The sequence below is a fragment of the Oncorhynchus nerka genome, linkage group LG26 (genome assembly GCF_034236695.1).
Source record: "Oncorhynchus nerka isolate Pitt River linkage group LG26, Oner_Uvic_2.0, whole genome shotgun sequence".
Lineage (NCBI taxonomy): Eukaryota > Metazoa > Chordata > Actinopteri > Salmoniformes > Salmonidae > Oncorhynchus > Oncorhynchus nerka.
The window spans coordinates 21,898,257-21,925,444 of NC_088421.1; the positions used below are offsets into that span (position 1 = coordinate 21,898,257).

Genomic DNA, 27,188 nt, shown 5'->3' on the forward strand with positions numbered 1-27,188 from the left:
TCCGTATGGACAGTAGGGAGACACAGGGCTCCTTGCTGCATCTTCCCCCTGCCGTCAACCTCCAGACTCGGGTGACAGCAGTTTAACCGGAGGCTAGCCTCATCGCGCACCTAGGACTATGACCAACTGCCTCCACCCCCTCCCTCCACTTCACACCTCCTCCATTCTCCCCAGCCCTTTACTCACCCCCCCCACCCCCACCCCACCCCCGTGACGCGTCTCCACTCGACTCACCACGTCAGGCAGGCAGCAGGCTGTGAGAGGCAGCCTCAGTTGCAGGAGCAGGGTTTCCCCGTGAGGAGCAGCGAGAGGAGCAGAGAGAGGAGCAGAGAGAGGAGCAGGAGGAGTAGAGGTGTTGTGTGATGATGGAGGCGGCCAGCTTTGACACCGAGGAGAGCTTTGACGTTGACGATGCCTCCTGTCTCTCCCAGCAGAACCCGGGGAACAATTCACCAGCTAAGAGGCAGAACAAGGAGATCAAGGAGACCAAGATAACAGTGAGTACCCTGGAGCTCCAAACCCAGAACCTCTCCATCTCACTACCCATCTCTCTCTGTCTCCCTCACTCTCTCTTTCTCTCTGTGTTGTTCTCTCTCGCTATCTCTCTCTGTTTCTCTCTCTCTGTCTATCTCTGTTGTTCCCTTTCTCTCTCAGAGCAGCAGCAGCCTCAGACTGTGTTTAGGATACAGATCCTGTGTACCATTACACCAGGGAGAAACAGCAGATGTGACAGAATGTTTATTTTTATCTAGGATTATTCCCTTTTCAGATAATTGAACAGAAGACAGAAGATAACAATGTTTTACCCGACAATAGGCTAGATGTTTGTGTATTTCATTCCACCATCTGCCAACGTTAAAACGTACTGCATCTACCCACTATGCTACAGTGTGTCCGTGTTGCAGTGTAGCCTCTGTGTTTGGCTGCAGATCTCTGTGGAGTAATGGGGGAACCCACAGTGCAGGAACACTGCCGCCACACCAAACAGCCTATTGGATAGAACATTAGTCTTAATCAGTGAGGTTTCCACAGGTCAACTGCTAATCTTTTTCTCATGGACTGTACTGTGTCTACTCCCTTCTATCAGTCTTGTGGGTTTGGGACTGAGGCTTGCACAAGCGCCATTTACACACAGGAGATGCGTCCATAAGCAATGAAGAGGTTCAGATTTCTCTCAGTTCACAGAAGCTGTCGCAGACTTTGAGTGAGAATAGGTATCCCATGCAGCAAAGTCATGTTTGTATCATACTCTTTCAATGTATGATGGGCTTTGATTTTGTTGAAAAGCACAAGCACAAGACCTTTGTAGACAGATCCAGAATCTGACGAGCCCTCTGAGTCTTCTTCTCTAGAAAACATCAAAATATATTATGTGAGTGTAATGCTGCATCCCTCCCATCCCCCAATGGACCCCACATGGCTGCAGGACAATGCAGTTCACCCAGGACTGCATTCACCAAAACACAACATCAACACTTCCACATTACAGCCATGATTATAATTCCGTTCTACTCTCCATCAACAACAGCTACTGAAAACATTTACATCCCACAAGCAGCTTGAATTCCTACTCCCATGTATCCATAACTAGCATTCATTAAACTCATTATACTCAGAAATATAGAAACTCATTTCTAGCAAATTAGGAATTTGTGTGGACCACATGTAACCAGATTTATGTAAAACATCCCTCAGAGTCTTTAAGTTGTTCTGACACTGGACCTCGTGGTTATGTAACCTATAATGAGGAATGTAGGAGGAGATGGTGAGTGCTGGGCTGAGTGCTGACAGACAGTTCTGTGTGTGCCCAGTGTTGGTTCTGCTCGGTGGGCTCGCTGGCCTGCTCCAGCCACAGGAGCTGCCAGTCTGCCTATTGTGAAGCCCCACCGACCTGCACAGAGAGATGCAGCAAGGCCAGTTTCCATGGTTACAAAAGCAATAGCACACTGATTAATGGTGCTGAAATGGAAAACACTGCCATAGGAAACACTGGAGCCATTCAGAAAACAAATTGAATTGATATTGTGGAAAAAATAGAAAACATATGTTTTTTTATATATATAGACATTTTTTTACAGGTGAGCTTTGTTTTATAGGGCTTGATTGATGGCATTGTTGACAAATGATTGGGGTGCTGTTGTGCACAACATTTAACCATGATGTCATGTATTCTGTAGAAATATGAATGGATCAAGCAATGAACATCTCAGAAAAGGAGACCACTAGAATAGGCTACATTCATTCCATTATAATGCAGTTTTATACTTTGCGGTGTAAAGAGAAATCGCATGGATGGGTAATTGGTCTGTGATTATTGATATTCATGGTTTTGTTCAGGGACTCATTCATTGCGTAGAAGAAGTGGTGTCGTGTAATGATGGAATAATGGGAGGTTGTAGTTGTTGATGCTGAGTATGGCGTTCATCATGATGTCAGTCCAGGAGGGTGTTTTTCTGTTGCCCCATGATGCATGTTGCGTCACGTGACCTGTCTTCCAGCTGTCATGGACAGACTCAGATCCCATATAGATGGATCACGGCCCCTCCATTAGAGACAGTGGAGGCTGGTGAAGGGAGGATGGCTCATACTAATGATCGGAATGGAGTGAATGGAACGGTGTGTCTAATGTGTTTTAATCCATTTTAATGAGCCTATCCTCCCATGTAAAGTGACACCAGCCTCCACTGATTTGAGACCAGTAGACCCGTAACCTTGTTGTTACGTTGTCTCCTCGGTATTATAAGGCTGGTCCTGAGTGTGATGGAAGGAAGATGCACAGGGCTGAATCATCTGAATAGCCAGCCATGTTTTCCACCTCATTAAACATACTCAAGTGCTGTTTGACTTGTTGTTAAGAAGAAAGAGTAACAGTTTGTTGGGGTGTCATCTTGTGTCGTTTGGAAGACTCAGATGGGTTATTTTGATTATTATTATTAGATTTTTTTTTTACCAATAATCACTCATTAAATGAATGAGTGATTTATGAGTTGGAGGAAGCAACAGCATTCTGAGAATAGTGGAGGACTTCTTGGAATCTTTTGTTATTATGGGGGATTGTGCCTTTACAGCTAAAGTAATTTGTCGCTTAGCAACAGTGGCTGAGTACCCTACAGTCTCTCTCTGTGTGTGTGTGTGTGTGTGTGTGTGTGTGTGTGTGTGTGTGTGTGTGTGTGTGTGTGTGTGTGTGTGTGTGTGTGTGTGTGTGTGTGTGTGTGTGTGTGCGTGCGCGTGTGCGTGCGTGCGTGCGCGCGTATGGGCCGGGGGAAGAGTTATTTTCTGAAGAGTTATTTTCTGATAGTGTTAGCTAAGGTGGCAAGAGATTTATGTGTTGACACCCTGTGTATGTCTTTAAGCCTGTGTTATTTTCTGTGTTTTATGTCTTTAAGCATGGGTTATTTTCTGTGCTTTATGTCTTTAAGCATGGGTTATTTTCTGTGTTTTATGTCTTTAAGCCTGTGTTATTTTCTGTGTTTTATGTCTTTAAGCATGGGTTATTTTCTGTGTTTTATGTCTTTAAGCATGGGTTATTTTCTGTGTTTTATGTCTTTAAGCATGGGTTATTTTCTGTGTTTTATGTCTTTAAGCATGGGTTATTTTCTGTGTTTTATGTCTTTAAGCATGGGTTATATTCTGTGTTTTATGTCTTTAAGCATGGGTTATTTTCTGTGTTTTATGTCTTTAAGCCTGTGTTATTTTCTGTGTTTTATGTCTTTAAGCATGGGTTATTTTCTGTGCTTTATGTCTTTAAGCATGGGTTATTTTCTGTGTTTTATGTCTTTAAGCCTGTGTTATTTTCTGTGTTTTATGTCTTTAAGCATGTGTTATTTTCTGTGTTTTATGTCTTTAAGCATGGGTTATTTTCTGTGTTTTATGTCTTTAAGCATGGGTTATTTTCTGTGTTTTATGTCTTTAAGCATGGGTTATTTTCTGTGTTTTATGTCTTTAAGCATGTGTTATTTTCTGTGCTTTATGTCTTTAAGCATGGGTTATATTCTGTGTTTTATGTCTTTAAGCATGGGTTATTTTCTGTGTTTTATGTCTTTAAGCATGGGTTATATTCTGTGTTTTATGTCTTTAAGCATGGGTTATTTTCTGTGTTTTATGTCTTTAAGCATGGGTTATTTTCTGTGCTTTATGTCTTTACGCATGGGTTATATTCTGTGTTTTATGTCTTTAAGCATGGGTTATTTTCTGTGTTTTATGTCTTTAAGCATGGGTTATTTTCTGTGTTTTATGTCTTTAAGCATGGGTTATTTTCTGTGTTTTATGTCTTTAAGCATGGGTTATTTTCTGTGTTTTATGTCTTTAAGCATGGGTTATATTCTGTGTTTTATGTCTTTAAGCATGGGTTATTTTCTGTGTTTTATGTCTTTAAGCATGGGTTATTTTCTGTGTTTTATGTCTTTAAGCATGGGTTATATTCTGTGTTTTATGTCTTTAAGCATGGGTTATATTCTGTGTTTTATGTCTTTAAGCATGGGTTATATTCTGTGTTTTATGTCTTTAAGCATGGGTTATTTTCTGTGTTTTATGTCTTTAAGCATGGGTTATATTCTGTGTTTTATGTCTTTAAGCATGGGTTATTTTCTGTGCTTTATGTCTTTAAGCATGTGTTATTTTCTGTGCTTTATGTCTTTAAGCATGGGTTATTTTCTGTGCTTTATGTCTTTAAGCATGGGTTATATTCTGTGTTTTATGTCTTTAAGCATGGGTTATTTTCTGTGTTTTATGTCTTTAAGCATGGGTTATTTTCTGTGTTTTATGTCTTTAAACATGTGTTATTTTCTGTGCTTTATGTTTTTTTATTTCACCTTTATTTAACCAGGTAAGCAAGTTGAGAACAAGTTCTCATTTACAATTGCGACCTGGCCAAGATAAAGCAAAGCAGTTCGACACATACAACGACACAGAGTTACACATGGAGTAAAACAAACATACAGTCAATAATACAGTAAAAAAAACAAGTCTATATACAATGTGAGCAAATTAGGTGAGAAGGGAGGTAAAGGCAAAAAAGGCCATGGTGGCAAAGTAAATACAATATAGCAAGTAAAACACTGGAATGGTAGTTTTGCAATGGAAGAATGTGCAAAGTAGAAATAAAAATAATGGGGTGCAAAGGAGCAAAATAAATAAATAAATTAAATACAGTTGGGAAAGAGGTAGTTGTTTGGGCTAAATTATAGGTGGGCTATGTACAGGTGCAGTAATCTGTAAGATGCTCTGACAGTTGGTGCTTAAAGCTAGTGAGGGAGATAAGTGTTTCCAATTTAAGAGATTTTTGTAGTTCGTTCCAGTCATTGGCAGCAGAGAACTGGAAGGAGAGGCGGCCAAAGAAAGAATTGGTTTTGGGGGTGACTAGAGAGATATACCTGCTGGAGCGTGTGCTACAGGTGGGAGATGCTATGGTGACCAGCGAGCTGAGATAAGGGGGACTTTACCTAGCAGGGTCTTGTAGATGACATGGAGCCAGTGGGTTTGGCGACGAGTATGAAGCGAGGGCCAGCCAACGAGAGCGTACAGGTCGCAATGGTGGGTAGTATATGGGGCTTTGGTGACAAAACGGATTGCACTGTGATAGACTGCATCCAATTTGTTGAGTAGGGTATTGGAGGCTATTTTGTAAATGACATCGCCAAAGTCGAGGATTGGTAGGATGGTCAATCTTACAAGGGTATGTTTGGCAGCATGAGTGAAGGATGCTTTGTTGCGAAATAGGAAGCCAATTCTAGATTTAACTTTGGATTGGAGATGTTTGATATGGGTCTGGAAGGAGAGTTTACAGTCTAACCAGACACCTAAGTATTTGTAGTTGTCCACGTATTCTAAGTCAGAGCCGTCCAGAGTAGTGATGTTGGACAGGCGGGTAGGTGCAGGTAGCGATCGGTTGAAGAGCATGCATTTAGTTTTACTTGTATTTAAGAGCAATTGGAGGCCACGGAAGGAGAGTTGTATGGCATTGAAGCTTGCCTGGAGGGTTGTTAACACAGTGTCCAAAGAAGGGCCGGAAGTATACAGAATGGTGTCGTCTGCGTAGAGGTGGATCAGAGACTCACCAGCAGCATGTCTTTAAGCATGGGTTATATTCTGTGCTTTATGTCTTTAAGCATGGGTTATTTTCTGTGTTTTATGTCTTTAAGCATGGATTATTTTCTGTGTTTTATGTCTTTAAGCATGTGTTATTTTCTGTGCTTTATGTCTTTAAGCATGGGTTATATTCTGTGCTTTATGTCTTTAAGCATGGGTTATTTTCTGTGCTTTATGTCTTTAAGCATGTGTTATTTTCTGTGCTTTATGTCTTTAAGCATGGGTTATTTTCTGTGCTTTATGTCTTTAAGCATGGGTTATATTCTGTGTTTTATGTCTTTAAGCATGGGTTATTTTCTGTGCTTTATGTCTTTAAGCATGTGTTATTTTCTGTGCTTTATGTCTTTAAGCATGGGTTATTTTCTGTGCTTTATGTCTTTAAGCATGGGTTATATTCTGTGTTTTATGTCTTTAAGCATGGGTTATTTTCTGTGTTTTATGTCTTTAAGCATGGGTTATTTTCTGTGTTTTATGTCTTTAAGCATGTGTTATTTTCTGTGCTTTATGTCTTTAAGCATGGGTTATATTCTGTGCTTTATGTCTTTAAGCATGGGTTATTTTCTGTGTTTTATGTCTTTAAGCATGTGTTATTTTCTGTGCTTTATGTCTTTAAGCATGGGTTATTTTCTGTGTTTTATGTCTTTAAGCATGGGTTATATTCTGTGTTTTATGTCTTTAAGCATGGGTTATTTTCTGTGTTTTATGTCTTTAAGCATGGGTTATTTTCTGTGCTTTATGTCTTTAAGCATGGGTTATATTCTGTGTTTTATGTCTTTAAGCATGGGTTATTTTCTGTGTTTTATGTCTTTAAGCATGGGTTATTTTCTGTGTTTTATGTCTTTAAGCATGGGTTATTTTCTGTGTTTTATGTCTTTAAGCATGGGTTATTTTCTGTGTTTTATGTCTTTAAGCATGGGTTATATTCTGTGTTTTATGTCTTTAAGCATGGGTTATTTTCTGTGTTTTATGTCTTTAAGCATGGGTTATTTTCTGTGTTTTATGTCTTTAAGCATGGGTTATATTCTGTGTTTTATGTCTTTAAGCATGGGTTATATTCTGTGTTTTATGTCTTTAAGCATGGGTTATATTCTGTGTTTTATGTCTTTAAGCATGGGTTATTTTCTGTGTTTTATGTCTTTAAGCATGGGTTATATTCTGTGTTTTATGTCTTTAAGCATGGGTTATTTTCTGTGCTTTATGTCTTTAAGCATGTGTTATTTTCTGTGCTTTATGTCTTTAAGCATGGGTTATTTTCTGTGCTTTATGTCTTTAAGCATGGGTTATATTCTGTGTTTTATGTCTTTAAGCATGGGTTATTTTCTGTGTTTTATGTCTTTAAGCATGGGTTATTTTCTGTGTTTTATGTCTTTAAGCATGTGTTATTTTCTGTGCTTTATGTCTTTAAGCATGGGTTATATTCTGTGCTTTATGTCTTTAAGCATGGGTTATTTTCTGTGTTTTATGTCTTTAAGCATGGATTATTTTCTGTGTTTTATGTCTTTAAGCATGTGTTATTTTCTGTGCTTTATGTCTTTAAGCATGGGTTATATTCTGTGCTTTATGTCTTTAAGCATGGGTTATTTTCTGTGCTTTATGTCTTTAAGCATGTGTTATTTTCTGTGTTTTATGTCTTTAAGCATGGGTTATATTCTGTATTTTATGTCTTTAAGCATGGGTTATATTCTGTGTTTTATGTCTTTAAGCATGTGTTATTTTCTGTGTTTTATGTCTTTAAGCATGGGTTATTTTCTGTGCTTTATGTCTTTAAGCATGTGTTATTTTCTGTGTTTTATGTCTTTAAGCATGGGTTATTTTCTGTGTTTTATGTCTTTAAGCATGTGTTATTTTCTGTGCTTTATGTCTTTAAGCATGGGTTATTTTCCATGCTGTTAGTAATATTTCTGTCTATTCAGCAGAGCTAAACCATTCCAATGTGTGAGGTCCAGCTCACAATTTTTAAACGTCCAGGCAATGAATGAACCTTTCTACATTTGCCTAAGCCTTTAGGGTGGAAATGACTGTATAATGAATGCAGGTAGAGGACAGACTGTCCCGCTGGTTGATTAGGCAAACTGGCACTTGTCAATACTGTCTGCTGTTGGGGGTAAGTGTAATTAGTCTGTTCTAAACTACAGGAATGACCATCATCATGTGAATCATTCATAAGCTATGACCCTGCCTGCCTCTCAGAATCTCCATAACACTGTCAGGCTGAACCATAACACCCTCGATTTGCTGACTGTCCAAAAACATCAACTACTATAAACCACACAGTGCCAACAGTGCCATACAATTCTCCCTGGTTTTCATAGAGGTAATGAATATGAATCTCTGAGTCCTAACAGTGTAGCACCCCACTAAGAGCCCATAAAAGAGTAGTGAGCTATAGAGACAGCCATGCTGCAGATAGATGGTCTCATTTTCTGGAGGATTTGAGCAGGAGATAAACAACAGCAGTGATAGATGGCGAGTCAGTGTGATGGAAAATCTGGTGTCCGTGACAATCAGTCTGATCTCTCAGGCAGAAAATGAACAAAGTGACTGGGCTCCACCAACTATGTAAATCCTGTTGTGTAGCGTTAGAAAGAGTCTACGACACTTCTATGTGTGTTCCTACTACTGTATCTCATGTGGTGTGTGGAAGCATGCATATTATGCAGACTTATAGGTGTGTGTGTGTGTGTGTGTGTGTGTGTGTGTGTGTGTGTGTGTGTGTGTGTGTGTGTGTGTGTGTGTGTGTGTGTGTGTGTGTGTGTGTGTGTGTGTGTGTGTGTGTGTGTGTGTGTGTGTACATATTAGATGTCCAGGGGTCATTGATAGAACTGATTTCAAGCAGGAGTTGGAGATCTCTGCAGACGGCTGGTTGCCTTCAGGAAATAACGGAGCTCATGTAAATATTTATTACAGAATAGCTTTTCGGGCTTGCTTCCATTGTTTGACAGTTTTTTCTCATGAACTTCTCTAAATCTCTCCATAATTCTAAATAGTTTCAACTCCCAATAGGCTCAATGATTAGCAACACAAAGCTTCAAACATTGTCATAGTTACATAAGCAAATATGGCAATCAGCTAGTAGAAATGTGCACAGTGTGTTTTTTTCCTTGTCGTGTGCTTTAGCCAAGCAGTGAACACATAATACATATTTGTGCATCTGAGATTCAGCATGTCTGGATGTCCATGTAGTCTGCTGGGATGTTATTGGCAGTATGGCATAGATAGAGAACATGTTGTTGTGCCAGCAGGGAGAGGTTACAGATGGTGAACATTACATAATTGCAGTCCTCTAAGGGTAATTGAAGACGCTGTTGACCAGAGTGTGTATTCAGTCTGAGTGCTGGGTGTGTTAAGCTGTGACTCCGCTCTACAGTGGTTTGGGTTGTTGTTGGTTGTTTCCTCTATATCACTGATTGTAGGTCTTTCTCTTCATTATGATGTTGTTTAAGTTTATCACAAATAAGTGTAAGGATCGTAAGGCCAGGACGGTTTGTGCTCTCTCTTTCTCCCCCCTCTCTTTTCTCTCCCTATTTCTCTGTCCCTCTCCCCTCCGTCTGTCCCTCTCCATTTCTTTCCCCGCCCCCTCTCACCTCCGAGGGTTCTCTGGGTCACCATCTTGATGACCAACACCCCCAGAGAGTATTTACTCATTCCTGACCTTTACTCCCGTCCTCATGACAGACACAAACCGAGCCTCCATGTCCCGTCTCCAAATGAGAAGCTTCTATGCACATCTCCCACAAATGGCACCTTTGATGTCTGCTCTAACCATAGTGTTTTTCCCACATTCATTCCTGAGAGTTGAAGGCAATTAGCCTCTTTTCCTCCTCCTTTCCTTCTTCCTCTCCCTCTGATGTCTCACAGAAACCTCTCTCACTTGTCTCTCACTCTCTTGAATTCGTTTCACAATTTTTTTGCATTCAGATCAACTGTGTCACCTTCCCGCTGCCTAGTGTGATGCCAGATCAGCCAGAACAGCAGCTACTGAAGCCCAATGAGTGGAGCTACTGTGACTACTTCTGGGTAAGATAGCGCCTGACATCTCTCCAGCTCATAGAATAAGATCCCTACTTCCTATGTTTATAGGAATCTCAGCCCTGTTACATATGACTTTGAATCCAACAGGGTAGATTTTGTCTGTCATATTAACGCCAACTCATGTGTCTACAAACATGATTGTAACAGAAGCCTGTATTTCTGTGGCATAATGTGCTCCACTCAGCCAAAGCTCAAGCCCATTGTGTGAATTGAATCTGTCACCTCTGGTTCACGTGGGGCTACCACATCACTCCCTGTCGTATCCGCATCCTGTTACACATAGTGGGATGTGCTGCTCGTTGTTCAACCCTTAGACACACACACACACTCATAACTCACACGCAAATGACGAACACACCCACGTGCGCATGCACTCCTTAACACATACATTTGTAGTTCTCTGACTCATACACTCATCCACACACACACACTCCCCAACACCCCTCACCACTCACACACACTCAATGTAAACAATGTCATTTTCTCCATGAAATGAAGTATGTGGCTGTATTGGTCTGGGTGTGTGATTGATGCTCCATCCTCTCCCTCAGACTGACAAGAAGGACCCCCAAGGGACCCCCTCTGTGGGCGGCTTTGAGGTGCTGCTGCAGAAACAGCTCAAGGGCAAACAGATGCAGAAAGAGATGGCTGAGTTCGTCCGGGAGAGGTAACACAACATAGTCAGCTTGGAAGGGGTCAGTGGTACTGTGTATTTTGTGTGTTGGGAAATGTTATTGATTCTCTTTATCGTGTCTTTTTTGATCATAATCTTATTTGGACTGTTTGTCGTGTCTTATCAGGGTGAAACAGGGTTCTCTTGTCATTATGTTATTATAGAGCATGGGTTATTTTGTCCTTGACAACCTGGCTCCACTCTATAGTATCTATTCATATATTTACAATGTATCTATTTAGCAGACGCTCTTCTTCAGAGCGACTTGCAGGAGCAATTAGGATTAAGTGCCTTGCTCAAGGGCACATGGACAGATTTTTCACCTAGTCGACTTGGGGACTGGCCCAACACACTTGACTTCCAGGCTAGCTGCCGCCCCAGGTGTATCATCCCCATGCACATTTGAATTCTGATAAATGTGTTGTACTGTACTAGGTTTATAAAGTTAAGTTGTAGACGTACATAAAGTAGACGTCCTAAACATATGCTTTCATAGGCTTCAGCATAGCAAGAGGCCCCATTTTGCGCCCACAACAAAAGTTCCCATTGACTCAATAGACTTGAGAATTAAGTGGACTTTCACTTTTTCCCCTGACTGTATTCACACAATTCATTTAAAGGTCCCATTCCCCAACATTCTAATTCAGGGCTGACCTTTCTTCATTGGTTCAGTGAGACAGCTGACCTGATGTCAGATTCTGGCCATATCCATTTCTTTGGAATGGCCTTCGTGACCTCCCGTAGAGGACAGGTTTACTCAGATGTGTATGGTTAATGGGTGTTTGTGGGATAATTGAATGTCACAGAAATATGGCTGGCATTTCTGAGTGCCCTCGGGGTGGCCATGAGTAAATAGCCGCACATCATTCCCATCTCTGGCCTTTCCACAGGAAAGTGCATTAACTCATATCCAGGCTGTTGTTACAGGATATTGTTTGATATCTTCTCAGCACAGAATAATAGGCTTCTGCCTTTGAACATCATAGTGGCCACAGTGCTGTATGTCTTTGGGTGTCGGTGATATACTGGAGGACAGTGTCTCCATGCCCCAATGCTCCTCTGAAACTCTGTCAGCTTTAAAAAATGTTCTCCTCTATTGGTCTTCCCTGGAGTCCCATACTTTAGAGCCCCATGGCTGTCTTTGTCCGTTGCAGGATAAAGATTGAAGATGAATACTCTAAGAACCTCTCCAAGCTCTCCCAGAGCCCCTTGGCTGCTCAGGAGGAAGGGTGAGTGAGTTAACAGAATAGATTTCTATTCGTTCTATATTCTTCACCATATACCTGTTTGCTACTTGGGTGTTTTCCCATCCATTCTATCCAGTTTGGTTGATGTCTCTTGTTTGATCCCATTCCAGAACCCTTGGGGAAGCTTGGGCCCGGCTAAAGAGGAGTTGTCATGACGAGGCTGAAGTCCACCTCAAGTTCTCCAATAAGGTAGCCTACTGTCTTGCTAGAAGATACTGTGGATGTTATAGATTGCATGTACTGTAACAGACCAAGAACATTCTAAAATCTCCATGTGAACCGACGGAAGTGGACAACATCCATGCTTCACTCACACCTTCAATAACATTATAAGATGTATTTTCTATGGGCTATGGAGCCCTTAGAGAAGGCTTAGTTGGCAGTCAGTTTATTTACGTGTTCCTTTGGTCAATCCAAGGCCTCTAGGACCACGTCCTGGTGTGTTTGTTTACCTCACTCTGGTCTGACATCTGCAAAGAAAAAAGAGGGGGGGCTTACAGCAGCAATTACCAGTGAAGAAAAAACTCTACTGGGTCTAAAGAATGCTTAAAATAAATCAGAGGTAGCCTTGAAGCTATACATAGCCTCCATTGTCTGATTCATTAGTGGTGTCTTCTGATGCGCCCCAGGCTGCGGACATGCAGCACGCCATGATCCCCTCTCCTCTGAGCTCGGAGACACCACAGCTGATGGGGTGGGGTTAGGTAACGTGTGGAAGAGTGAGAAATCCTCTTGAACATATAGTGGCCTAAGTGCACTTTTCATGACTATTTATATCCATGCTTTATGCAGCTAGGTCACATATATCCTGTATAGGACTACCAGGACTATAAATTGGTGTGTTTATATAGTAGTTAGATAGGCAGGTACAATGTAGTTACAGTGTAGTTACACATAAGTACATATCAATTACAACTGTAATAACCGTACCTCTTCAGCTCCAGTGTGAGGTGGAGAAGCCCCTGCTGACTTTCAGAGACAACTTCAAGAAGGAGTTGAAGAAGTACGATCACCACATCATAGACCTCAGGAAGCAGCTGGCCAGCCGCTATGCAGGTGTGGAGAAGGTATGGACCATTCTAAACCAAAGCATCCTATAATCCTTGTCCTACAATTCAGGTTTTCCCAGAGAAGCTTTAAATGATCCAAAATGTATGACTATTGAAACCATTCAACGTATTTTAAGATGAACTGTTTTTCTGCTCAGGAAAAACCTGTAGCTTTTTGTTGTCTATCTTTCTCCCCATGGTAATCATATAGACTATATTAATCAATCGATTGACTACATACGATCATAACGTCCTGTTCGTTTTATTTTAGTTGGCATCCATTAAACACAGGAGATTTTGTGGGTTTACGGTTCGTGCCTGCCAAGTGCTGTATTTACATTTCCAACAGTGTTACATCATGACATTGGAGAATTGCCTCAACAGACGAGATGAAGGAAGATCCTGTGATGTGAAATAAGAATAGATTAAGGGATGAGGCCGGGATTTGAGTGGGGAAATAGGTAGCCGGGATGAAAGGGCTGCCATGACTGTGGTAATAGTTGTAGGTTCAGTAGATCTGAGGACTAGCATGAAATGACCCATATTGTTTCTGTATTCACACTGCTGCTTGGGTTGCTGTAGGCCCGTAAAGCCCTGGCAGACCGGCAGAAAGATCTGGAAGTGAAGACCCAGCAGCTGGACATCAAGCACATGAACAAACACGAGGAGGACATCAAGAAGGCCCGGCGGAAATCCACACAAGCAGGTCAGGGGTTAGACACACCGTGTAGCATATGTAGAGCAGCCGCACTTCACAGCTCCATGAAACGCCAGCATAGCGGTGCCGATTCTACCTCCAGAGAGGAGAGAACATGCACCCAAAGCATGCTGCATTCTCAGGTGTGCTTTTTATTAACTTACCACAGTGTACTTCTAAAGGCAACAAATTGCCTCTCTCCTTTCAAATCTGAGCCGTTCAATTCACCCACAGCTGTGTTTCTTGATAAATCAGCCCTGTATTGCTGAGCAGCCGCTTTTATGTTGCGTAAGCAGCGTTTTGAGGCCACTCTTGCGTTGCATGCAATTTACCCCGCCTTGTGATGTTGTGCTGCCATTGTGTAAAGTTGGTGGTGGTGTTTTCATCAGCAACAAGAGGCATAGCCAACAGAGTGAGAACTCTGAGGGAAGCACTCCCTGGCACAACACCAGAACACATTGCAAAAGAGGTCCAGAAGTATTTCAACATGGAAACAAGTTTAATGATCTATTTTTGTGGTGGGATAATAAGTCGGCTGGGAGAGGACCATTACCCACAATCCCCAGGACTAATCTTTTGGTCGCAGTGAACAAGGGTATGAATGGAGGACTTGTCCCATCCGGACCAGCCAGGCATCCCAAACAGTCAGATCTGGCAACATGGATCACATGGCCGGGCCTGTTGTGTAAATGGAGCAGAGACTGGGTTGCGGACAGTGCAGATATGTTTCACACGCTCAGGGTTCAGACTTGGGGTGGATTCCCAGACTGTGTTGCCTAAGAATACTATGTTTTCCCCAGCAGGGGGCAGAGGGGGTGAGGTGGGGCTGTGCTGCAGTCAGATAGGGAATGTGGGGCGTTCAGTCAGACATGGATGGGGTTTGAGAACTCAGACAGGAGGCCGACAACACTAAAGCTCACTGCCAACAGCAGCCCATAGTAATGTAATGATACTAAGCAATTAGCTTAGTCAAAAATATTGAGCAATGTCTCTTCATTTATACTTAAAACCATCTGTTATACTGCAAGTATATTTTCCGGTGTTTTGTGTTTTACTGTGGATCTCAAAAACATTGCATTATCATGTGCTTAGGAGACAAACACGTCTTGCTTTGCATTTATATTTGAATGTGGAATCATAGTGAATATGCTTAATTCAGATAACATGAGGCTATGATCAGCCATGCAGTACAATGCCTGGGGCTCCCATTTCTCTGTATTCCAGATAGCAGAGAAAGTAGTTGGTGATTGTAATTGTTTTTTCCATACATTTCTATGCACACACTTTAGAGGAAAAAGCCAGTGTGAAAAAATAAATAAATAAAAGCCGGCATCTTGTTCATTCTCTCTCCCACTCAGATCCTTAGTCTCAGTTCACAGCTCTAATCAATAGATCCCGTTAGGCACGCTTTAGATGATGTCTGCCTTGTGTCTTTCACTTTTTACAGGGGCAAATGTCATTAAAAACCCTGGCCTCATTACCATATAGATTGAGATGTGCTATTATTGGAGAGGCTGGATTGTAAAACAACTTCCTCTGTAGTTTTGTTTTAGGTTGTTTCTTACACCCTTTCTACAGTAGGCCTTTGTAATATATGTCTAAAAGATTGAACTGAAATGTAGAAGAACGTTTCTAGGTCACATTTGCTTTGCACTTTTCTTCAACCCTATTGAACCAAGCTTTATAGACTTAGCATCGGAGGTTAGCATCGGAGGTTAGCTTCGGAGGTTAGCTTCGGAGGTTAGCTTCGGAGGTTAGCTTCGGAGGTTAGCATCGGAGGTTAGCATCGGAGGTTAGCATCGGAGGTTAGCTTCGGAGGTTAGCTTCGGAGGTTAGCCTCTGCATTACGTTGCATCGATAGAGATGTCCCACACTGCAACAGGCATGGTTACTGAGTGCCCTTTGCTGGAGACATAGGGACTGAGTTCATGCACGCTTTTCCTCATGCGTAAGTTAATTTAGGGCCTACATTTAATATAGTAAACACTTCAAGACCGTAGTACTTCATCTTTAACTACCACAATTTAACTGCACAGGTATACCAGAAACTTAATGTTGATTTGTTGAGTATTACCTCCTAGTCAAATACACTGTGTTGAATGACCACTCTGAATCTGTTCTCTACAGGTGATGACCTCATGCACAATGTGGACCTGTACAACCGGGCCCAGTCCAAGTGGTTTGAGGAGATGGTCACCACAAGCCTGGTAATACAATTGAACTAATTCTTCATAGTCTCATTGTTGACAACAAACAATAAAAGCTGATCACGTTCATCATTATATTTGTTTTGATTCTTTTGTCTATGTATTTCCCTCTGTTCTTCAGGAGCTGGAGAGACTTGAGGTTGAGAGGGTGGAGATGATACGACAGGATTTACGCCAGTTCACAACGCTGCGACATGAAACTGACATGTTCAACCAAAGTGTGAGCCATGTGTCCATTTCACTTACAGTACAAGTGGTGGTTCCCTTGAGTCAGCCTGACAGAGCATGTGGCTGTTTGCTGGAGTCAGACGACCAATCTGTCAGTCATGACAGCCTGGACTCAAGGGTAGAATACGGTCACCGTAACAGATCTAGACGTAACATAGTAAAAGTACACCCCAATTAGCATGATATGGGACACCCCAATTAGCATGATATGGGACACCCCAATTAGCATGATATGGGACACCCCAATTAGCATGATATGGGACACCCCAATTAGCATGATATGGGACACCCCAATTAGCATGATATGGGACACCCCAATTAGCATGATATGGGACACCCCAATTAGCATGATATGGGACACCCCAATTAGCATGATATGGGACACCCCAATTAGCATGATATGGGACACCCCAATTAGCATGATATGGGACACCCCAATTAGCATGATATGTTACGTGGTATGTATTAATTTGTAGATGTCCATCTATTTCCAAATTACAATTCATATGTGATGAATTGCAATTTGTACAATATGTTACGAATTATGAATTGTAATGTTAGCTAGGTGGTTAGGGTTAGGGGTTACACCCCAAGGTTATGGTTAAGGTTAGTTTTAGGAGTTAGGTTAAGGGTTAGATTAAGGTTTAGCAACCTTTCTGACATGAGAGCTACTTTTAAATAATGAAACATGTCACGAGCTACTCATTTTTCTCTAGGCTTAAAATAGTCACATTCTTCTCTTCTCCTCTCCCTCCAGCTCTTCCCTGGGACCTTAGTGTAAAGGAGTAGTGCATTATGTTTTCTGTCAATATACCTGGTAATGTTTGTTAATAAACAAATCTAAAGGGGGCCTCTATAAAATCCAAATTGTTTTATATTTTCCCAAATTATGTTATTTCAGTTTTATTTTTCCTGGTTTAAGATTGTTTTTGTTTTTCAATTTCCAAATGACACTTGTTCATAGAAAAACGAAATTGGATGTTCTGAGTCCATGTCAATGCCTAAATCACATCAGAAGACTCATTGTATGGGGTCTGGAAGGAAACTAACACGTTTAGATTTGAGTATAATTCCCCTTTAATTGTGCATCTAACCCTTTAATTGCGCATATGTGAGCAATGTGCCATCTAATGTGCCGGTCTAGCAATGGTTCTGTACTACTGATGCTTATTTAATGGTAACGTTTGCAAATAATAGACACAAATGATATACAGTACTTCTGCCAGGTAAGAAATTAATTGGCAGATATCGTGTTAGGTTTGGTTTTTAAGCGAATAGTGGCTAACCAATGGTGGGATAATGTCAATGTTGCGTTGATTAGATTGTAGTTCTTGCGGTGTCTGATACTTTGTTTGAGATTTGTTTGTCCGTTTTAATTTTAATTTAATTGATTTAACCTTTATTTAACCAGGTAGGCAAGTTGAGAACAAGTTCTCATTTGCGACCTGGCCAAGATAAAGCAAAGCAGTTAGACACATACAACGACAACGACAACGAACATACAACGACACATGGGTAATACAGTAGAAACAAGTCTATATACGATGTGAGCAAATGAGGTGAGATAAGAGAGGTAAAGGCAAAAAGGCCATGGTGGCAAAGTAAATACAATATAGCAAGTAAAACACTGGAATGGTAGATTTGCAGTGGAAGAATGTGCAAAGTAGAAATAAAAATAATGGGGTGCAAAGGAGCAAAATAAATAAATAAATAAATAAATAAAATAAAAACAGTAGGGAAAGAGGTAGTTGTTTGGGCTAAATTATAGGTGGGCTATGTACAGGTGCAGTAATCTGTGAGCTGCTCTGACAGGGTGCTTAAAGATAAGTTTTTCCAGTTTCAGAGAATTTTGTAGTTCTTCTCATTGGCAGCCCCATAGAGACTGCCAAGAGGTCCGGACAACAGACCCTTCCATTGAACCTATCAGAGAAAGTAGTTGGTGAACCAGGCGAGGCAATCATTTGATTAATCAACCAACCAACCAGTTTTCTGCATGCAGAATTGTTGGCAATAGCTACTCATGGTGGGCTGCGAGATCGATTGTTGGAGACCCCTGTTTCAAAGTATCTAAAAATAGTAAGGAGTTGCAAAGTTGCTAATGAGCTAAAATGCTAATATTGTCTGTGATGAGATTGTTTTGGATGGCTAGATTTATCCCAACCTTCTGTCTTATTTCAAACGTTTTACTAATTTTCCCGTATTTACATTTACTATGTTATTAGTTTTGACCATGGGCAGCCTTTAATTGATGAGCAGTTTGGAACTGTTAAATAATGAAATATACAACATAGGTTGCACTTTGTGTGATGATTACCTTCTTTTGAAATAGTGCTGCAGTAAAACAGAATGGTCACCAGTGAAATAGGTCTTTTGGAGAGCAAGTGCTGCAGTAAAACAGAATGGTCACCAGTGAAATAGGTCTTTTGGAGAGCATAGTGCTGCAGTAAAACAGAATGGTCACCAGTGAAATAGGTCTTTTAAAACAGAATGAGAAATAGGTCTTTTGATAGTGCTGCAGTAAAACAGAATGGTCACCAGTGAAATAGGGGTCTTTTGGAGAGCATAGTGCTGCAGTAAAACAGAATGGTCACCAGTGAAATTCGTTTGAGAGCATAGTGGGTCAGAATGGTCAAGTGAAATAGGTCTTTTGGAGAGCATAGTGCTGCAGTAAAACAGAATGGTCACCAGTGAAATAGGTCTTTTGGAGAGCATAGTGCTGAATGGTCAGTAAAACAGAATGGTCACCCTTTAGATAGTGTGCATCAGAATGGTCACCAGTGAAATTAGATAGTGCTGCAGTAAAACAGAATGGTCACCAGTGAAAAAGCAATGTGCCATAAAACAGAATGGTCACCAGTGAAATAGGTCTTTTGGAGAGCATAGTGCTGTAAAACAGAATGGTCACCAGTGAAATAGGTCTTTTGGAGAGCATAGTGCTGCAGTAAAACAGAATGGTCACCAGTGAAATAGGTCTTTTGGAGAGCATAGTGCTGCAGTAAAACAGAATGGTCACCAGTGAAATAGGTTTTTTTGGAGAGCATAGTGCTGCAGTAAAACAGAATGGTCACCAGTGAAATAGGTCTTTTGGAGAGCATAGTGCTGCAGTAAAACAGAATGGTCACCAGTGAAATAGGTATTTTGGAGAGCATAGTGCTGCAGTAAAACAGAATGGTCACCAGTGAAATAGGTATTTTGGAGAGCATAGTGCTGCAGTAAAACAGAATGGTCACCAGTGAAATAGGTCTTTTGGAGAGCATAGTGCTGCAGTAAAACAGAATGGTCACCAGTGAAATAGGTCTTTGGAGAGCATAGTGCTGCAGTAAAACAGAATGGTCACCAGTGAAATAGGTCTTTTGGCATAGTGCTACAGTAAAACAGAATGGTCACCAGTGAAATAGGTCTTTTGGATAATGCTGCAGTAAAACAGAATGGTCACCAGTGAAATAGGTCTTTTGGAGTTAGTGCTGCAGTAAAACAGAATGGTCACCAGTGAAATAGGTCTTTGGAGAGCATAGTGCTGCAGTAAAACAGAATGGTCACCAGTGAAATTCTTTGGAGAGCATAGTGCTGCAGTAAAACAGAATGGTCACCAGTGAAATAGGTCTTTTGGAGAGCATAGTGCTGCAGTAAAACAGAATGGTCACCAGGTAGGTCTTTGGAGAGCATAGTGCTGCAGTAAAACAGAATGGTCACCAGGCAAGTAGTGAGTAAAACAGAATGGTCACCAGTGAAATAGGTCTTTTGAGAGCATAGTGCTGCAGTAAAACAGAATGGTCACCAGTGAAATAGATCTTTGGAATAGTGCAAAACAGAATGGTCACCAGTGAAATAGGTCTTTGGAGAGCATAGTGCTGCAGTAAAACAGAATGGTCACCAGTGAAATAGGTCTTTTGGAGACATAGTGCTGCAGTAAAACAGAATGGTCACCAGTGAAATAGGTCTTTTGAGAGCATAGTGCTGCAGTAAAACAGAATGGTCACCAGTGAAATAGGTCTTTTGGAGAGCATAGTGCTGCAGTAAAACAGAATGGTCACCAGTGAAATAGGTCTTTTGGAGAGCATAGTGCTGCAGTAAAACAGAATGGTCACCAGTGAAATAGGTCTTTTGGAGAGCAGTGCTGCAGAAAACAAGGTCTGAAATAGGTCTTTTGGAGAGCATAGTGCTGCAGTAAAACAGAATGGTCACCAGTGAAATAGGTCTTTTGGAGATAAGTGCTGCAGTAAAACAGAATGGTCACCAGTGAAATAGGTCTTTTGGAAGCATAGTGCTGCAGTAAAACAGAATGGTCACCAGTGAAATAGGTCTTTGGAGAGCATAGTGCTGCATAAAACAGAATGGTCACCAGTGAAATAACATAGTGCTGCAGTAAAACAGAATGGTCACCAGTGAAATAGGTTTTTGGAGAGCATAGTGCTGCAGTAAAACAGAATGGTCAAAGTGAAATAGGTCTTTGGAGAGCATAGTGCTGCAGTAAAACAGAATGGTCACCAGTGAAATAGGTCTTTGCATAGTGCTGCAGTAAAACAGAATGGTCACCAGTGAAATAGGTCTTTTGGAGAGCATAGTGCTGCAGCAAAACAGAATGGTCACCAGTGAAATAGGTCTTTGGAGAGCATAGTGCTGCAGTAAAACAGAATGGTCACCAGTGAAATAGGTCTTTTGGAATAGTGCTGCAGTAAAACAGAATGGTCAAAATAGTCTTTTGGAGAGCAGGGAAGTAAAACAGAATGGTCAGTGAAATTCTTTGGTAAAACAGCACCAGTGAAATTATGCAGTAAAACAGAATGGTCACCAGTGAAATAGGTCTTTTGGAGAGCATAGTGCTGCAGTAAAACAGAATGGTCACCAGTGAGGTCTTTTGGAGAGCATAGTGCTGCAGTAAAACAGAATGGTCACCAGTGAAATAGGTCTTAAACAGAATTGGAGATATAGTGCTGCAGTAAAACAGAATGGTCACCAGTGAAATAGGTCTTTTGGAAGCATAGTGCTGCAGTAAAACAGAATGGTCACCAGTGAAATAGGTTTTTTGGAGAGCATAGTGCTGCAGTAAAACAGAATGGTCACCAGTGAAATAGGTCAGAGCATAGTGCTGCAGTAAAACAGAATGGTCACCAGTGAAATAGGTATTTTGAGAGCATAGTGCTGCAGTAAAACAGAATGGTCACCAGTGAAATAGGTCAGAGCATAGTGCTGCAGTAAAACAGAATGGTCACCAGTGAAATAGGTCTTTTTGAGAGCATAGTGCTGCAGTAAAACAGAATGGTCACCAGTGAAATAGGTCTTTTGAGAGCATAGTGCTGCAGTAAAACAGAATGGTCACCAGTGAAATAGGTCTTTTGGAGAGCATACTGCAGTAAAACAGAATGGTCACCAGTTTGGAGAGCATAGTGCTGAAAACAGAATGGTCACCAGTGAAATAGGTCTTTTGGAGAGAGCATAGTGCTGCAGTAAAACAGAATGGTCACCAGTGAAATAGGTCTTTGGAGAGCATAGTTTTGGAGAGCATAGAAACCAACAGAATTGGAGAGCATAGTGCTGCAGTAAAACAGAATGGTCACCAGTGAAATAGGTCTTTTGGGAGCATAGTGCTGCAGTAAAACAGAATGGTCACCAGAAATCTTTGGAGAGCATAGTGCTGAGTAAAACCACCAGTGAAATGCTTTGGAGAGCATAGTGCGGTTCAAAAATAGGTCTTTTGGATCTAGTAAAACAGAATGGTCACCAGTAAATAGGTCTTTTGGAGAGCATAGTGCTGCAAAAACAGAATGGTCACCAGTGAAATAGGTCTTTGGAGAGCATAGTGCTGCAGTAAAACAGAATGGTCACCAGTGAAATAGGTCTTTTGGAAGCATATGCTGCAGTAAAACAGAATGGTCACCAGTGAAATAGGTCTTTGGAGAGCATAGTGCTGCAGTAAAACAGAATGGTCACCAGTGAAATAGGTCTTTGGAGAGCAGAATGGTAGTGCATTGTCTGTGATGAAACGCACATTTTGGATGGCAGTAAAACAGAATGGTCACCAGTGAAATAGGTCTTTTGGAGAGCATAGTGCTGCAGTAAAACAGAATGGTCACCAGTGAAATAGTTTTTTTGGAGAGCATAGTGCTGCAGTAAAACAGAATGGTCACCAGTGAAAAGGTCTTTGTAACATATGGTCACCAGTGAAATAGGTCTTTTGGAGAGCATAGTGCTGCAGTAAAACAGAATGGTCACCAGTGAAATAGGTCTTTTGGAGAGCATAGTGCTGCAGTAAAACAGAATGGTCACCAGTGAAATAGGTCTTTGGAGAGCATAGTGCTGCAGTAAAACAGAATGGTCACCAGTGAAATAGGTCTTTTTGGAGAGCATAGTGCTGCAGTAAAACAGAATGGTCACCAGTGAAATAGGTTTTTTTGGAGAGCATAGTGCCAGTAAAACAGAATGGTCACCAGTGAAATAGGTCTTTTGAGAGCATAGTGCTGCAGTAAAACAGAATGGTCACCAGTGAAATAGGTATTTTGAGAGCATAGTGCTGCAGTAAAACAGAATGGTCACCAGTGAAATAGGTCTTTTGGAGAGCATAGTGCTGCAGTAAAACAGAATGGTCACCAGTGAAATAGGTTTTTTTGGAGAGCATAGTGCTGCAGTAAAACAGAATGGTCACCAGTGAAATAGGTCTTTTGGAGAGCATAGTGCTGCAGTAAAACAGAATGGTCACCAGTGAAATAGGTCTTTGGAGAGCATAGTGCTGCAGTAAAACAGAATGGTCACCAGTGAAATAGGTCTTTTGGAGAGCATAGTGCTGCAGTAAAACAGAATGGTCACCAGTGAAATAGGTCTTTTGGAGAGCATAGTGCTGCAGTAAAACAGAATGGTCACCAGTGAAATAGGTCTTTTGGAGAGCATAGTGCTGCAGTAAAACAGAATGGTCACCAGTGAAATAGGTCTTTTGGAGAGCATAGTGCTGCAGTAAAACAGAATGGTCACCAGTGAAATAGGTCTTTTGGAGAGCATAGTGCTGCAGTAAAACAGAATGGTCACCAGTGAAATAGGTCTTTTGGAGAGCATAGTGCTGCAGTAAAACAGAATGGTCACCAGTGAAATAGGTCTTTTGGAGAGCATAGTGCTGCAGTAAAACAGAATGGTCACCAGTGAAATAGGTCTTTTGGAGAGCATAGTGCTGCAGTAAAACAGAATGGTCACCAGTGAAATAGGTCTTTTGGAGAATAGTGCTGCAGTAAAACAGAATGGTCACCAGTGAAATAGGTCTTTTGGAGAGCATAGTGCTGCAGTAAAACAGAATGGTCACCAGTGAAATAGGTCTTTTGGAGAGCATAGTGCTGCAGTAAAACAGAATGGTCACCAGTGAAATAGGTCTTTTGGAGAGCATAGTGCTGCAGTAAAACAGAATGGTCACCAGTGAAATAGGTCTTTTGGAGAGCATAGTGCTGCAGTAAAACAGAATGGTCACCAGTGAAATAGGTCTTTTGGAGAGCATAGTGCTGCAGTAAAACAGAATGGTCACCAGTGAAATAGGTCTTTTGGAGAGCATAGTGCTGCAGTAAAACAGAATGGTCACCAGTGAAATAGGTCTTTTGGAGAGCATAGTGCTGCAGTAAAACAGAATGGTCACCAGTGAAATAGGTCTTTTGGAGAGCATAGTGCTGCAGTAAAACAGAATGGTCACCAGTGAAATAGGTCTTTTGGAGAGCATAGTGCTGCAGTAAAACAGAATGGTCACCAGTGAAATAGGTCTTTTGGAGAGCATAGTGCTGCAGTAAAACAGAATGGTCACCAGTGAAATAGGTCTTTTGGAGAGCATAGTGCTGCAGTAAAACAGAATGGTCACCAGTGAAATAGGTCTTTTGGAGAGCATAGTGCTGCAGTAAAACAGAATGGTCACCAGTGAAATAGGTCTTTTGGAGAGCATAGTGCTGCAGTAAAACAGAATGGTCACCAGTGAAATAGGTCTTTGGAGAGCATAGTGCTGCAGTAAAACAGAATGGTCACCAGTGAAATAGGTCTTTTGGAGAGCATAGTGCTGCAGTAAAACAGAATGGTCACCAGTGAAATAGGTCTTTTGGAGAGCATAGTGCTGCAGTAAAACAGAATGGTCACCAGTGAAATAGATCTTTTGGAGAGCATAGTGCTGCAGTAAAACAGAATGGTCACCAGTGAAATAGGTCTTTTGGAGAGCATAGTGCTGCAGTAAAACAGAATGGTCACCAGTGAAATAGGTCTTTTGGAGAGCATAGTGCTGCAGTAAAACAGAATGGTCACCAGTGAAATAGTTATTTTGGAGTGTGGTGTATGTTGATTTTTTTTAAAGCAGATCCATTTAGCTAACAATTCTAGATCAAGTATCCCAATACAAAGGATTTGTGCATTGTACTCAGATCAACGTTTTGGTAAGCATGTTTGTTGTGAAAATGCTGGCCAAACAGTTAAAAGGATTTCACTGCCTCCAAACTCGATCACCATACCACTGTCACCCCTTCACCAGCTGTTATCACCCCCTGCTGACTGTTTCACTGGTCCATACTTGAACAGGGAGAATGAACCCAGATGCTCTCCTCATTTAGGAGGTGCAAACACCTGCAGATCTAACGAGACATTGAAGGTCCTGTGTCTCCAGAAACAGTACGCTTAACCCTGTCCACTATGGATAGAAGTGTTTGTCTCTCCCCTCATTGTGTTCTGTATGAGCATCTATGAGTTCTCTAAGCATTTACATTGTCTATGAGATGTGTCAGTGTTGGCTTCATGTGTGATGAAAGTCCATGTGTGTGTGTGTGTGTGTGTGTGTGTGTGTGTGTGTGTGTGTGTTGGCAGACGGTGGAGCCAGTGGATCAGCTGCTTCAGAGTGTGGACCCAGCCAAAGACCGAGAGCTGTGGGTGCAGGAGCACAAGACCGGGGATCTCCGCCCTGTGGACATGGACATATAGTTAACTACACTGACGTACCTCAAGAAGCCAGAGGCAACCCCTCCACCTCCATACTGTCAAAATCCCAGGCCTCTCACAGAACATTCCAACTACAGCTACAGGTGCAGGTGCATGTATGTTCAGGATAAGGTGAGGCCTGTACATTCTGTCTATGATGACATCAGAATAGCACAATGTTATCTCAGTGATAACTGGAGAAAAGTTAGCATTCCCAATGCAGTGCTTTTGAACCTACAATGGAAAAACAAGAGATCAATAGTCCAAATACCAGCATGTTACAGTAATACAATGTTTGATAGTTTTATTCTGTACAATGAATGCCACTAAACAAGCTTAAACAATTATTTTGGGTTTTATCTGTTGTAAAATTAAAAGTTTCCACTATTAAGAATGATACATTTTTATGTATTTGAGGAATAGATTGGATGCATTGTAAAACCTTATAATTTTGGCATATAAACTGAACAACTAATTATTAACATTTCACTTTATTTTAGATACTGGAATATGAAACATTATGTGATATCCTAGATTAATTATGATATATTTTCATATTTACATTTTACCTGTCAAGATATGCATGTTTTGGGAAAATATCTTACATTTACTGTATATGGTTAAGTGCATATTTGTGAAATATGATGGCTGTATTGGCACTGTAGTACAATGTATATGGGATGTGTTTACAGAAAGTATATACCCCAAGTTACTGCACTCAATGAACAAGAGTGAATCAACTCATTAAGGTTTGTCATGAACATGCATTTATGTACAACAACCTCTCTCTAAGTTGAATAGGGTAAGATGTTTAGGATTGTGAAACAGCATGTTAGTCACACGTCACCTCGTGTGGCAGATTGGAACATAGGCCTGAGTCTATTTTGGATCTGTGGTGAGACAATGATGGCGACGATCCATGTTACAATGAACACCTTTTAGTGCCTCAAGGTTATAAACAGTACCTGGAATGTTGTTGATATATTCTATTCTGCATCAGTGTATATTTGTAGATACAAGCTAGATGTATTGTGCTGTTACCTGTTTAAGTGACCTTTGCACTTTGGGTTCAACTAAATGTTTGTACCTTGTTGTTTGTCAATGAATTAGAACAGGATAATAGTCAACAGATTCGAAAGTCATTCATTTTGCACGGCACTTTGTGAGTCAACCATTGCTTAGAGTTGGGAATTGCTATTTTGCATTTATCCTAAATACAGTCCACTTTGTATATCCAAGAGGAGTCCTCACTTGGAAGCTCCAAGTCACATTTTAATGACTCGCAAAAGCTCATCAGAAAAAGTGGTCAGTGTTACTTGCACTGGAACCTGTGCTTGTCCATACATTTCATATAGTATGCTATTAACAGATAATAGCATAGCCTTTAGCCAACATATCCACCTTAAAAAGCGTATATAAAATACTGCATGTTTGTCTGTCTGTCTGTCTGTCTGTCTGTCTGTCAGTCTGTATTTTGCCGTTAGTTATTCTGGAAGTGTAACAAAGCAGGGACTTACTGTGTTTATGGACCATCTCCTCAGACTATCAATCCTTTCATATTCTAATGTGGATAATACATTCACTATTCCAAGACATGCAAACAGAGAACACATCTATTCAGTATATAGACAACGTCTATTCAGTATATACATGCCTTATCCACATTGTTTCTAGGTGAGAAAATATGAAAATACCACTGAAATGATTTGCATTATTTTATCCCAAACTAATCCAGATTGAAATGTTGTACTTATTGTATAAGTTATCAGTATGTGATAGTATGTGTTGACAGTATGTGTCAATGTTATATGTGTTATGGTAAAGTTCTTACATTAGAAGTTCATGTACTTAACTTAACCACTCATTTTGTAGTAATGTTGATTTAATTGCCTTTTGTTAACTGATTTCCATTTCTCATGTACATCAATTCAAATGTTTCCAATCTTTAAAGAAATGTCAAATCATTGGTGACCTTTGTCCGAGCAATATACTGTAGAATGCTGTGTCTAAATTAAATCGTTTCCCTGGAAATACGATTTGACAAGA

At 40.9% G+C, this 27,188-nt stretch overlaps 1 protein-coding gene across 1 annotated transcript; it reads left to right on the forward strand.

The window, feature by feature from the left end:
• On the forward strand, positions 1–27,188 carry LOC115110724 (growth arrest-specific protein 7-like). The gene is made up of 10 exons (XM_065010245.1): positions 1–497; positions 10,006–10,104; positions 10,671–10,786; positions 11,947–12,021; positions 12,150–12,228; positions 12,978–13,106; positions 13,671–13,794; positions 15,913–15,992; positions 16,114–16,212; positions 25,032–27,188. The coding sequence occupies exons 1-10, from the start codon at positions 363–365 to the stop codon at positions 25,143–25,145; spliced, it is 1,050 nt and encodes a 349-aa protein (XP_064866317.1). The 5' UTR covers positions 1–362; the 3' UTR covers positions 25,146–27,188.